The sequence below is a fragment of the Oenanthe melanoleuca genome, chromosome 4A, assembly GCF_029582105.1.
Source record: "Oenanthe melanoleuca isolate GR-GAL-2019-014 chromosome 4A, OMel1.0, whole genome shotgun sequence".
Lineage (NCBI taxonomy): Eukaryota > Metazoa > Chordata > Aves > Passeriformes > Muscicapidae > Oenanthe > Oenanthe melanoleuca.
The window spans coordinates 18,330,691-18,345,569 of NC_079338.1; the positions used below are offsets into that span (position 1 = coordinate 18,330,691).

The 14,879-nt window shown below is 38.7% G+C and overlaps 1 protein-coding gene across 5 annotated transcripts in view; it reads left to right on the top strand.

Moving 5' to 3' along the window:
- DIAPH2 (diaphanous related formin 2) overlaps window positions 1-14,879 on the top strand; it is a 164,022-nt gene that overhangs the window by 102,452 nt on the left and 46,691 nt on the right. For 4 of the 5 annotated variants that reach the window (XM_056491012.1, XM_056491014.1, XM_056491015.1 and 1 more), the window contains 3 exons: window positions 2,122-2,257; window positions 10,016-10,111; window positions 11,100-12,113. In XM_056491012.1, the coding sequence (XP_056346987.1) occupies window positions 2,122-2,257; window positions 10,016-10,111; window positions 11,100-11,170 (303 nt within the window). In that variant the 3' untranslated portion in view covers window positions 11,171-12,113. Of the gene's footprint in view, window positions 1-2,121; window positions 2,258-10,015; window positions 10,112-11,099; window positions 12,114-14,879 lie in introns of those variants that run through there. The other variant, XM_056491013.1, reaches the window with a different exon arrangement.

A 14,879-nucleotide genomic window follows, 5' to 3' on the forward strand; every position in this document is an offset into this window, starting at 1 on the left:
GAATTTTTTTTTTTATTTTTTTTTTTTTTTTTGCATAGCAGCTGCATTGCCAAGCCCTTCATCTGCCCTGGCAAGCCCAGGACATTTGTGTCCCTGGGGTGGCCACGGTCCCAGAGCTCATCCTCTGCTTCACAGCCATGCAGCAGGAAATTCAATTTGTCTGCTCTTGTTTCATACCAGCTCTTACATCTCTGTGCCATCATTTTCATAGGCATAACAATGAATTTAAATGTGTTATCCTCCAAGGAGCACCCATGAAAGATCTTCCTTTTCCATGTGAACTGACTGCTCAATCTGCTTTTGTATTTTATATTTTAACTCTCTGAATTTCTGTAGATTAACTTCCAGTTAATCTGAGTTTATCATTCCTGACAATTTATGGCTGCAGAAGATTATTTTGCTGGAACTCCATATTTTGCAGTTGCAAGGCAAATTTGGGGAAGGCCTGAGGGATCACAGGCAGCCTCATTATTGGTGCATGACCACTTTGTAGCCAAATGCATCTTTAATATCCAGGGAGATTTCTGCATTACAGTTTGTTTTCTTTCTTCTTCTTTTTAATAATTTACCTTGGAGAGTCTATTTACAACCATGTGGATGTGTGAATATGTTTGTCTGTCAAAACTTAAGATATGTACAGAATGCAAGAGATGCATTAATTTTTTATTTGCTTCTTAAGGAAGCCAAGCTGTAAACTGGCAGAGCTGAGTACCAGAGCTGCACTTCAGTGAATCCTAATAAACACAAGGGGGAACATCAAACTATGTGCTTCTTCAACTAACTCACTTAAAAAGAGATAATATTCCTTGCTGAATCTAGTTCTCTGCTAGGAGAGACAATAATTTGGTTTTGCTTTTATTATAACAAAGCAAAGCCACACTCAAACTTTCTCTAACTTTTAATTTGCTGTTGAATTAGCAAAACTGCCTGCCCTTATGCACTAAGCAAAATAACAGAGGGTCATGAAAAGCACATCAATAAAAGGGATTTATGCATTTAAATATTTCTGTCTGCTGAGATTCACTCAAAAATTATTTCCCTTTTTGCATGCACTTCTGTGTTTTCAGAAGTCAGCATCGAGATGAACACTTCTCAAAATATGTCCTGAAGCTGCTGAGGAGGCTTTTATTCTTACCAGAGGATGGCTTGTCTGATTTAAAACTGTTAGATTAATTTAGTTTTAATTGGAGAATAAATTTGGTAGTGTAGTAGATGCCTATGAGCAGTAGTAAGTTCTTTGTCACTGTGGAACTATATTGCAGTAACCAAACTGCTGATTTTTATTCCCTCTGTTAAAAGCAATGCCAATTACAGAGCTATTCTTTTTCAGGCTTCAAAGTGATCTTTACCTTTTGAGGTAATGCAGAAAGGGGTCACTGGCATTTAATAGTTGAAAAATACCTGTTCATCTGGAATATCAGTATTCTGGATTAGAAGAAATCCTCAGTAACTCAAATGTTTGCAAGAGAGAAGGTGTGAGGGAGTATAAAATATGCCATGAGAGAGAAAAGTAACCCTTTGCAGTAGAAAATGAAAGGATTGATATAATTCAGGCAGAGAAAATGCTTTAGAAACCACTGTACACCTGAGTCAAAATTCTCTTTACTTGCATTAATCATCAGTCAGTTTTGAGAAATTGTGATCAAATTTGTTAGCAATATTAATTCAAATATAAAGTATGTTTATCAGTATTTCAACAAAAAAATTTTAATTGTATTTAAAGTCTAAGATCTGAGTTTCAGCCACTTGTAATTGAATTTCCATCATAGTGGAAACTTGGCTTCCTCCCCACTCTTCCCTCCCAGGAGCATGGCACAGGTTTCAGGTAAACTTGCAACCTTAATAGGGAAAAATACAAACATGTTGCTGCTGAAAATAATTCTGTTTTTTCCTTCATCATAAATGCAAAGCTATTTCAGTTTCCATTGCCCTGATCAATAATTCTCACATGTACTAATAATGTGCATTATGTTCCCTCCAGGATTTCTGAGGATGCTCCAAGTATTGGGTCAACTCTCTGCTTTTTATCTGCTTTCATTTCTCTGCTTTCATCTGCACAAACCAGGTTATTTTATTTTTTTCTCAGCGTGCAGACACTCACATTCATTTCCTCTAATGCAGGAGGCATTAAAAGAAAACAACAAAAGAAGAGAATTGGAGGAGAAAACCAAGAGAGCCAAGCTGGCCAAGGAGAAGGCAGAGAGGGAGAGGCTGGAGAGACAGAAGAAGAAGCAGCAGTTGATTGACATGAACAAAGGTAAGGCAGCATTTTTGGCTGAGAGATTATCATTGAAAAAGGCAAAACCAAGTCAGGAGTAAGAAACTGAAGGCTGTTTCTGATCAATATGAGAAATACTTACTGGGTGTTCTGAAAGATGAAGAAAGGTCACTTTTCAAAAATGGAAAATTCTGTTTTGTTGCAGCCTACCTGGTCATTCACACTTAATGTGTGCAGTGCTCCTTTCAAGGTGTTTTGTTGTGAATTATTGGCTTTTTTGCATTTGTGGCACTTAATTGATTTTTTTTTCTTATGGATTGACTTCCAAGAAGAAGTGTCTTCCTTGCTTTGTTGTTCATTTAATTCTGTAAACATCTCCATAATCAAGGTATTGTGACAATTAATGTCTTTCTTTTTGGGCTTGGGGGTCTGTGTCAGAATGGATGTTCTCCCAGAAGTCCTATTAGGAGCTGGAAAATCTAGTTGAGCTTGGAGCCTGAGTGCAGAGTGACATTTCAGCACAATAAAGAGCAATGTGCTGGGAGAATGTTGTATTTCACATGAGACCTCTCTGCCAGGGAGGAAGGGAAGGAAGCAGGAGTGGGCTGGGCTCGATATTGATGCTGTGCAGATTTCCAGAGGGTTGTAAAATAAAAGGCTTTATTCCTTACCTGACTCCAGAGGTAAAACTGGATTTAGGCAAGAGATTACTTGCAGTTTTTTGTTCAGTTTCTATGAGTTTGTGTTAATCTGCTAATCTGACCCAGCTGTAAAACACCTGTCCCTGCTATCCATTTAACAGGCCCTGCTGAGGGGAAAATGCTGCAATGGAACCACAAATCCTGTTATCTTTGGCCTTGCTTGAACTGCCACTGACACTGCATGGAACATTCTGTGGCAGAAATTCTGTTCTGTAGATGGCAAACTTTATTATCAGATCATTTAAAGATGAGTCTAATTTCAGTATAGCCATAAACAAAATGTAAAATTGAAACACAGGGGCTGCATAAATACATTTTCTTTGTTAAATTAAATTGGTGAAGGTTTCTAATGAGACTTTTATAATCTGTTCTTTCAGCATTTGATTGATATTTCTTTAATATCTGAAAAAAAAAAAAGTCCATGGTAATATGGAGAGGCACTTTTCTGTGAATGGGAGAACCAGTTAAATATCCTTTCATCACCCTCCCTGTGCCAGAGGGAGTTTATTTGAGCTGCCCCTGGAGACAGTGCAAGCCAGAGTGTTTTGGGAGCTGTTGGAAAGTGTGCTGGGTGCTGAGCTCAGTTTGAAGTTACAATTTCCAGAATTGCCTCAGCTCAGCCCCAGGAGCTCACCTTCATTTGTCTGCATCCCTTCCCTGTTCCAGCAGGTGAGGGGACAGCACTGAGCAGTGGCACAGGTGCCTCCCTACACTGGCAGCATTTCCCTTGCTATCATGAAAGTCTTTTCCTGTTAAATGATACAGCTGAAGTTTAATTTTGCTTTGTAGTCCTCTCTTAATGAAAATGCAAATATATGAATATCTTTACATGGCCCAATGCACCAAAACTGCCATTTAAATAACTAATGTTTGTAAATCTGTGACACAAAGTTACTTTAATACTTCTAAAATATTTTTTTTCCAATCTGTAAATATTTTAAAATATCCATTTCACATATTTTAGCTCTGCTGCTGTGGTAGGAGGAGGGCTAAACCCCCATCCCCACTGGATTCCATGACATTGATATTCAATTGACTCTTTTTGCCAAATAACTGCTTTTTTCTTGATGCAGCTACTTCTGTGTGCTCATTGCTGCTTATATAAACAGTTTGTAAATTTGTCTAAGTGAATGTGACACAGCAGACTTAGAGGAAGGAGGCAGATGTCCTCTCAAGCTGTCACTTGGACAAGGTGATTCTCACCCAAAGGTTCTTTTTCACCTCACCCTCTCTCAGCTCTGGGTCTCCAGAGTCAAATTTGATCTCAGTGCTGCAGCCTTTGGGGTCAGAGCAGTGGTTCCTGCATTTTCAGTTTCTGTAATAAGTATTTGTCTTCTTTTCTGACCATTCAGTGCCAACTTTTATGTGGTCACTGGAGAATCCAGATTAGGTTAGTTATAATTAATTAATTTAAAATGAATATCTGTTTCGTGGTGTAAATGTAGAAAAACCACATTCAGAATCAAGAATTGTTCTGAGTATTTCCTGGTGATGAGTAACTCAGACTTTGCCAGGATTTTGAAGACTCATTGTGGTGATTTTGTGCTTTGTGTAACTGAGCTGCCCCATAAACACTGCATGAAAACTGATAAAAAACCTGCTGAACTTTCCAAAATATTTAAAGATGAATGTAAAAATTTTTTAAAAAAACCTCTATAAAAATGAACTTTCCAAAAAGTTACCAAGGTTGTTAGCATTGGGTGAAAAGTCCAGGATTCCTGGTGAAGTTTGGAGGCACAGAAAGTTTTGTGCCTTGTGCTCACCCATAGATCTGAAGTTTCACAGTGCAAATCATGAACAATTCTTTCTCCTTATGGGGGATGAATTTGGAGGAGAAGCCTTTCATGACTTCAATCTGATTCAGCATCTGCAGAATTCTTGCAGCATTGCTTTGTGTGCATGTCTGAAGCAGGGAGGGAAAAAATTGGAGGATTCAGCTTCCTGGGAGCTGCAAAGTGTGAAACAGCAATTCTGATGCAAATGTTATTTAATCAGAAACAGTTTTGCTCTTCATTATATCTGATTACTATGGCAATTAAAATCACCTTTTAACTAGCAGTACCTGGATAAAAGATGGAATGAGCTTTCTCAGTCCCAATTAGGATTGAATTAATTGTTTTGAAGACATATTAACATTCTCCCCTAGTGCAGGTGAAGACAATGCAAGTGAAGTTCTGTGCTGGGGGTTGATGGACATTCCTGCTTTCCCTTTCCAGTTCTCCCATAGAAGATTTTATTTCTTTTTATTCAGACTGGTGGGCTCTGCTGAGTTTCCTTCAGCTGATGTTCCATTTCACTGGTGCAGGATACAATTCCAGAGGTTGTTTTTGCTGCAGTTTCCTGATGATTCTGTGCTTTTCTGCTTGGTTTGTCTTCCTTCCACATCCTTTAGCATAAACAGAAATCCATACTAAGCTTATTACCAGTTACATGTTATTTTGTAAATGTCTTTTGGAATTTCTGTGTTGGCTGCTGATTGCATGGGAGTACCTGGAGTGGTAGAACTTGGCTCTTATTTACATTTTAAAGATTATTAGTTTGTGATGCTGGATGTCAATGAGGCAAATGTTCCAATTCCTTTGGGAAGTCATTATTTTTCATATTGATGTCGATGGTCTGTTTGAATATGCTCCTGAAATCTGATATTCACAGCAGAAAAACTAGATTGAGCTTTGCATTATTCCTAAAGGTGAGCATCTACAGAGCCAGGGTGAGGTTTGAGTTTTCCTCTTCAAAGCAATTCTGCAAAAATTGCTAAAAACTTTGTAAAATCTGTTTGTGCAGGAGTTTAAAGCAGTCCTGAGAATGGGGTGAGTGTCAGAATTAGTGAACTGCTGCTAAATAGGTTACAAACAGCTCAGGAGAAATGCAAATAGATGTGAGTATGGACAGAAAGAAATTACAGCTTGAAATTCCATCTCACCTTTAAATGTTTTGCTCTGGAAAAAATTGGTTTTGATAATGAAGATGGCCCATATGGTACCTTCCAATTGAGTTTATCAGGGGGGAAAAGTTATTAGACTGACAAATCTGTGATTGGGATAATTGCAGAGAAGAAAGAAAAAATTGGATTCTTTTCTCTTAAAAGGAGGTTTCCTGGGGACTATTTACTGCACAGTAACAAGTAGTAACTTCAGGGAGTTTTCTATGCAAATTCAGCTTTTCCTTAGAGAAATTACTTGTGTTTCAAAAAGTTGGTACTGTTATTAATTTTGAAAGTAGCCATAATTGTGTTTATCTCAATGTAACTGCTGTATAGCAGTTGATATCTTGTAGAACTTACAATGTTAAAAAGCATTTCAGAAATAATTCTTGATTCAGTGTAAGGTTGGTTCAGGAGTCAGGGAGGGATGGGGAGTGAGGAGCAGAAAAACCCTTGGCTCTGTGTAGGGGCTGCTCAGTCAGAATAAAAAAAATCCTAAATTATCAATATTTTTTCCAGTTCCAAAACACAACTCCACACCAGCTGCTGTGAGGAAATTTAACTCTATTTCATTCAAAACCATCACCAAAATTAAAAAAAAAGAAAGTAAAAGTCATCAAGGATGTGTAAGAACTCTCCTCTCCTCAAAATGTGTTCCCCAAACTCCTTTTTTCCCTAAAATGTTAGAGCAATTATTCAATTATGAGGAACTTTGAAAAGGAGATTATTAACCATGATAAGGCATTGATGATTTTGTAACAGAAATCAAAAGTAGCTCAGTCCTGCAGCTTAAATGTAGCCTTGAAACTGCAGCAGAACTTTATTTACAGGTGTAATTAGTGAGGGATCACATGGGATTTTTTGGGGTTATTTTATTTTTTTGTGAGCTGCACAATCTTTTCCTTCCCACACAGAGGCAATCTCTTCCCATTTGTTCCAGGAAATTCACATTACAGTCACACATTTCAGGTGTGGTCCTGCAGGAAGAGGCTCCAGGGGCAGCTCAGTAAAGTCACAGCTTCGACCATTGGGACACTTTCTCCCAATAAATAAAAAATGTGCATTTCTAACATTGCTTTCAATAGCCTGCCTATACAATACAGCACATTTTTTTCTCCTTCTATTAATTTATTTAGGCCTGAGGTCAGGTTTATCATCAACAATATTCTTAATTGGTGTGGAAGCAAGGCTTTGCCTTGTTTTGTAGACTGACATGAGATAAGGCTTCACTTCTCAGTCACACTGGCCTAACTTGTTCTCCTTTAATTAAAAAGTAAACAAGAGTCACGAGACAGCACTCTGCTGCAAGCTGCAGAGCAGGACTGCTTCCTGGAGATATTTATTATGCATGCAAAATGAACTTAGCAAATGAATAAAATGCAAATATATGAGGAGAACACAAAAACACGCTTTCCCAAAGACATTGAGAGCTGACCTTTTGAAGTGAATATATTGCAATTAAAAATCCTGGTACTGGTTATGAATAAAAAGTCTTGTTTAAAAGTTTCTACAGGACACACATTAGAGTTTGAAAAGTTCTTAAAAGTTTAAAGCAAAACAGGGTAGTGCAAGATGTGAGTAGAAGCATAATTTAAAAACCCTTTGGAGCAGCAGGAGGCAGCATGTGTTACCTAATGTGGTATTTGAGTTTCAGTAAGTTTTTGTCTTTATTATTATCATGAAAAGTGGCCCAAATCTGTTGAGTAGCCCTGGTCTAAAGTCTGGGACCTGCAGGAACACAAGTGTTCCTGTGACCACCTAAAAACCCACCCAGCCTGGATCTCAAAACCAAAGCTGCAACAGAATGAGTGCCAAATCCAAATTAAAACAAAAAATTAACACATCAATTAATGACTGAGGGCCTTTCTGCCTTGCAGGCCTCTTTAATACCTGGCTCTTTTCTAAGGCCAACCAAAGTAAATTGCCATTTCTTTTTATTTAATGTCTCCACCTTTGCTCTCTCTTAAATTCTTGGGGTCAGCTTGGAGAAGGAGCAATGAGGAAGGAAATTACTTGTTCCAGATGAAACTCCTGTCCTTGTGTACAGAGAAAGACATCTACGAGAAAAATCAGGATTATGTATTTTATTTCTGCTGACAGAAATGTTGCAAATAAGTTTTTTAGTTTTCAAACTTTTGGCAATTTCTGTCTTTAATAAATTGCTGTGGGTGGTATAAAAAGAGAAATGGAGGAGGTAGCTGGTGCTGTGTGTAAATCTGCAGCCAGAACTATAGGGAAAGACTGAAATTTTTGTTGAATTTTATTTATTTATCAATTTTAATCAAGGCTCCCTGAAAATGCAATTCTTGGTCCAGTTCCCACTAAAGCACCTGAAGATTTTAAGATGCACTGCTGAGAGCAGACCTTGCATGAATTTTACTTTGAGGAGTTAAAAATCTCATCACTGTCCTGCAGCTTCCTTAATTATGTGTTTTATGTTGTATATTCTGGCATCCCAAAACCAGGCTGGCTTTTGGCACTTGCAGTAATTAGCAAGTGGAGCAGCTCACTCAGCAAAAAAGTGGAAGGCTGCATAAACATTGCATAAGTATTGAAGGATTTTTGTCTTTTTTAATAAACTTTGCCAACTCTTACTTTTAATGAAGATCGAAGAGTATTGTAATTTCTCTACACATTAAATATTCTAAGAGATTAACTAGTTCTGGGTCTGCAGTCACTGCCATTAAATGTTTCAGACCAACTTGATGTGTATTAATTTGGACAATGTGTATTCACAGACCTTTGATTGGGAAGGTAAATTTAATACAGAGCCAGCAACAGATCAATGAATAAGCATGGGTAGGATAAGAAACACGAAGAAAAACAATTATTTTGTACAGTTTAGAGAAAATTCTGGCCTTGTATATGAGTGGGAATTGAGAGAAGCTAATTTGCTTATTTGTTTTGCAGGAGCTCAGTGTGCTTTTAGATGGAATGTAATTAAAACTGGTATTTCAGAGTCTTGTGCTGGTTCCTGCCCTGCTCCCTCTCCCACCCTGGGAGAACTTCAGGGATGTGCTGTGATTTGTGTGTACAGTGGTTTAAGTCAGGCTGATGTGTAATTTAAAGGCATCAAGTAGTTATTCTAATGATCAGCTTGTAGGAATTGGAAGCAGGTGTTTTTTAGGTGTGCTGTTACATCGGGTCTGGATTGAGCCTAATAAATCTGAATGTGGCAGATCCAGGACAGAACAGCTTATTCATTAATAGGCTGCTTTTAAACTTGAACATTTGAGAGCTTGAATGTGCATTTAACCTCCTACACTTTGTGTGAGTCAGAAGTTTTTTTGCCATAGAGTAATTTTTTTTTGCATAAAGTAATGATCTTCCCATTCCCAGATGGGGAAATTTATATTAGTTTGGAGTCTGAGAGATGTGGATGAAATTGTCCACCTACCTGCTGAGTCTAACCTATATTTTAGTTTTGGCTTATAACACAGATATGGGAACAGAAAGAGGCATTAATCAATAGTTTTGTAACCTCTCAGTTCTTTGACCTCTATTTCTCATGCTGCTGAATGCTGCTGTCAACTGTTATTAAGAAGCTGAAATGCAAGGGAATGTAAAGACTCAAATATATAAAAAGAAGTAATTTTTCTACCCAAATTTCCATATTGCACCATAGAGTCCAGCAATTTAAAGGCTGTGAGTGAGCTTGGATATGAGAAAAGCAAAACAAAAAATTCAGCAAAGTAAAATTCAGCTGTTAAAAAATCACTGCATGATTACCCCTCTTCATTCTTTCCTTATGTCACCTGAAGACCATCCATGCTGTTGATTGCAAAGATAATTTTTCCCAAAGATTTAGTGAATCATGAAGTCGGGAGGCAGCGTATGAAATATTTTCTCTGCACTGCAATACTGAACTTTCTGCTGTTCAGTGTCATCAGGTGCATTGATTAAATTGACCTGTTTCCACTTCAGAAAAGCCTTCAGATACCTCAGCAGCAGCTGCCCATCTGCATGCTGGAGATGGCATCAGTAATGCACAGAGAGCATCTCTGAGCTGAAGGAGCAGCAGCATTGGCATCAATTCTGCCTCAATTATGGAGCCTCACCCCAAAGCAGCCTGGCATTGACACCTTATGGAAATGGGGCAACACCTGGGCTTTTATTTCTTCCTGAAGCCTGCTTTGGGTTGTGCTGATTGGGTTTTCTTTGTTCTGCTCCCAGAGGGTGACGAGACAGGAGTGATGGACAGTCTGCTGGAGGCCCTGCAGTCGGGAGCAGCGTTCAGGGACCGCAGGAAACGAACGCCGCGGCCGCAAGGTGAGAACCCGAATGCTGCCAGCTCAGGGCTGCAAACTGGGCAGGGTGAGGTTGTAGGGCAAAGGTTTGCCAGCACTCTTCACTGGGAGCCACTGGGCTGCTCGTGGGCATTGGGCTGCTGTGAAAGGCCAGCACAGTCTGTGTGAAAATGGATTTTTAACTCCAGGTTACTGTGTTGGAAATGGCATTTAAACATCCCTGCACCAAGGGTGCTTCATTCTGACCACTGGAAGTATCATTAATTTATTCTAGGTGGTGCCATGAGGAATATTGGCTTCTTAACAAAATAAGACTTTGGATGTTCAGCTGCTCACCAGTTCCAAGCACTGCTCTTGGGTGTGCTCTGCTTTGGTAGGAACTTGCAGCATTTGGAGTCTTTAAAGTAAAGATACACTAAGGTAGCTTCACTTTCCTGAGGAAGACAATAGTATTGGACTAAACTCTGTCCAGTTTACTGAGCAATTGCTTCTTCCTGCAAAACTGATTTTGTGAAAATTTGAGAAGTTTATCAGTGGTAGTTTCCTTCTTTCACTTCTCTGCTTGTGATATTCCAGTGGCACTCAGTTTGTAAAATGTATTTACTCTGATTTACTTTTCATCAAAGCCCATGGTAACTGTGTTTTGCAATTTTTCAGTTGAAACATTTCTTACAGTAAAAAATGCAGTCTTAAAAATCTACAGTTGAAGTTATTTGGTATAAAATTCAAAGCTTGGTTTGGCTTTGTTTGGCAAAAGAGAGTCTTAAATAAGCCATGTTTATCCAGCTATCCTCAGTGAGCTGGGGTTGGGTTCATGTTGGGTGATGATTTTTTTAGAGGAACAGAAGAGTGAAGGCAAATTCTATTGCCCTCTCTAATAGCAAAGGTAGTGCATAATTACTTTTAATTTGCCATATGCATGATCTTATGAAAAAAAATAATTAAGTGACTTGATTTATTCATACTATGAAGTCAATTCTGCTACAGCTCCAGTATCATTCTTAATTCAGGGCTTGTTTCTGCTCTCAGATCAGATGTGAAAGAACTCCTCGATCAAAATTTGTTTTTTTCCCTATCTTGAGAAGTATCATTTTGAGAGATGCTTTGTCTGTATTGTGACTCAAGGAGACATTTGTCACCAAGTGGTGACAAAGCAAAGCTTCCCAGGGACCAGAGGAGATTGCACAAACTCTGCTGCAGCTGAGAAAAGCGAGAAGATGATTGAACCTGGTCAAAACCAGGCACTCCTCAGCAAAACTGGGGACAGAGCTAATTAAAAATCCCTTTGACTGATCTGGTTTATGTAGTTACTGTGACTTCTGTGTTTGCAATTTCATTGAGTCAGGTGATATTCTAGAGGGGTCTGGATTTTAAATGGAAGGAGCTGATTGACTTGGAGATCCCACTGTGAGAAAAGGACTGGGTCTTCCAAACTCTGGGCAGCTGTCAGTGTTCTATAAGAGAAAAAGGACATTAAATAAAGTTTCCAGGGGTGGCTAAAAACTGAGAAAAGGAGGCAATAAATGTTAGTCCCAGCCAAATATCTCATTTAAATTTTCATGGGAATTTTTTCATGTGGTTTAGAAACATACGTGACATCTCGTGAGTCACTTCCCTACACACCAAAGGTGCCAAAAAATTGGCTGTGACATTTGTGAGCAGTGAATTACAGCATGAAAAACCTGGGACCACATTTACAAACTTCCACATCCCTCCTGCAAAAAAAGGAACAGTGACAGTTCCCTCTTTGGTGCCACTCTGTCCTGCAGAGTTCCAGCCAGTGAGATTGGAATATAAAATTAACTCCCTGCCTCCTTTGGTTCAATGAAGGGGAAAAAAGGGAAATAAAAGGTCTGGAAAGAAGAGACTGGGGGATTTGTGGGCTTGCTGGCAATTGGATGGCAAATGGAATAATTCTGGCTGTGGGCAGTGCAGGGGTTTCCTGTGAATTATTTGAGCTGAGCTCCTCTGGAATCAGCCTGGGCTTGGGACACTCGTGGGAAAAAGAAGGAAAAAAACAAAAAGGTGCTGCTATTTCCAAAGTTGGACTTGCCCAGCAAAGTTTTGGGTTTGAACTAGTCTTGGTTACACATCATGATGTGAGAGGAAAATCTATTGTTTTCTGCCTGTTTGGACACAGATCTCATTTTTTTTGTGTCAGTTGTGGCTGTCTAGCAAGGAGAAAGAACAACCTCTGCTTGCTTTTTGTAGTTTTGCTAATTCCTTGGGAGCAAGTGGTCCCTCCAGAAAGGCAAAAATCCCTGTCCAAACCCCTAAAAAACCCACAAAGAAAATGCCCCCAAAGCCACTCAGCAATGCAGTAAGTTCACTTTTGTACATTTTTAATGGACTTTAGAGCTGTATTTTTCCAAACTTGCTTATTCTGTTTGCATCTCGTGGTGAAAATTAAAACTGGAGAGGTTTCACACCCCCACAGTGGCTGCAACCAGAAGATCATGGAAATTTAGCTTTTGTTGTGTTTTCTTCCAGTGGTTTCACAAGGGAAATTTGACTCAAATGGAACAAATTTTAGTATCACTGCTAGTGGCATTTTGATCAGTTTGGGAAAAAACCTGGGAGGGATGAATTAATTTGGATAACAGAGCTCCAATTACTACAGGCTTACAACCAGCCCAAAAGAGTTTCATTCCACCTTTTCCATTTGCCTTTTTTACAGAGGGTGCTGCTGTGCCTTGTAGAGTATTTTTGCTTACATGGTCATATCTTTAAAATATTTCCAGTCAGGTTCAGACTGGGTAAGAGGTGGAGAAGGGAAGGAGTGGTGCTCTGTTCCTGCAGGACACAGGGGGCTGCTCAACATTGCTGCTCTCCTGCTGGGGAAAATCAAATGGTGAAATGTGCAGACAGGTTCAGAAAAATAAACCCCATTTCTAATATGTTTAACTGCATTATGTTTGTTTGCAGAGCCTGGAAATGAAAAGCTACACTTTAATGGGTTGCATTGCAACCCCAGAGTTTTCCAGTAAAAATGGTTTTGTTATCAGGTCATGGAAGTAATAATAATAAATTCCTGCCCCCCTGCTCTAGTTTTACATTTCATTCTACTCTTAGGTGTTCTTTCTTCTGTAGAACTCCATGTGCAAAAACATTGTGTGGTTTCTCTCTCCTGAGAGATTTATTGTTTCTAGCCACAGGATTTTAGGGAGAGAGAGATTGTCCTTTCAGGGGATTGCTTTGCTTATTGAGCCCATAAAATAATAATTAGAAATCAGTTTCTAGTAATGTTGGTTCCTCTTCCAAAAACACTCTTGCATTTTGCAAGTTTGCCAATGTTGGTATAATAAAGAGCAGTGTTGGGTGGCATTTATCCCAGGGTGCCATTAAAACCTGCAGCCAGCACAATAATCCCTGCCCTTTGTCCTGGCCCTGGGGTAGGAAATTATTAAAAGAAAACCAATTCAGGAATATTTTTTTCTCTAAATTAGCTAAAGCAAATTTCTGCACAGAGCTAACTGTTCTGCTAAGGTTCTTTCTATGAAGTTACTAAGTTTTTTGCCAGGGAATTAAATTTCTTTAAGTGTTAATAACCAGTTCTCTCTCCCATATACAAACTCTGGCAGCCCCCTGGTGCTCTGGGCCATTATTTCTGTGGCTCTCAGTGCTGCAAGGGCCATGGATCTCTGTGGAGTTATTGAGGATTTCCTGTGCTCTCTTAGCACACATTTGGGATTATTTTTAATGCCTGCATCAAAAATCAAATCAGTTGCTGCTCTCTCATTATTTCCATACTAAGAGGACACCTTGAAAGGGAGTCAAACCTCCCTGCTTCACTCTCAGCATCTCATTTGTGTCTTTGGTGGGAACCATCTGAGGGGCTTCCACTCCCTGTTTAACTTTTGCAAGAGAAAAAGGAGTTGTGGCAGTGGAATGTTCCTGTTTATAAATGATTTTTGATAATTTTCATATGGCATTCAGACATTTTAATTTCCAATATGGGCTTGTTTAAGTAGGTGGATATTTTGCATTGCATCAGAATTCTAATAAGAGGTTATTGTTTTAGGAATATCTTCTGCTTAAAGACTCACCCTTGCTTGTCTGCCTTGCTAAACTAATTTTACCTTTGCATGATTATATTAAATAAAATCTGGAGGTTTTCTTGGTGCACAATCCTCATTTACCTGAACCACATTCAAATAAAAGCCTTCAGTCAAAGCAAATTTGCTTTCCTGAAAGCATTGTCAGTCATTCTGTATGTGACAGTTGTCTAAATAAGCTGGGTTTTGATATGCTTGCATCTGTGAATTGGTGAGAATATTATAAATGTTAAAATGCAAGGGGGTGGGAGGTGCACTGAATTTGTGCTCAGTAAAATGTCTTTCAGAGGAACAGATCCTTAACATTAAATACCTGTTACAAAGTTGGAAATATCCATTATGGACTATAAAAATTTAATCTGGAGTTTAAAAATCAGTTTGTATTTAAACTTCTTCATCTTCTCAAACATTTTTACTCTGAGGAGCTGAGCATTTAAAAGCATTTTTGCTATTCAGTTGTGTAATGGAGGATTTTTGCTTACAGTCAGGTGCTGTGGGCTAATGAGACTCACACATGATCCAAGTGCTTCAAAATTACCACATCTGTAATAGCAAGAGCTATCCAATAATAAATTTACTCATTTTGCTATCGTGGCATTATTGTAGATTTAAGTTCTCTTTTATTTCTAAATATAAATACAGGCACCATTCAAATCGAATCTCAGCAAATTACCTGAGTCCTGAGAGCTCCATAAAGAGTCCCAAAGCTGTTTAAAAATAGGTATTTGTGGTATA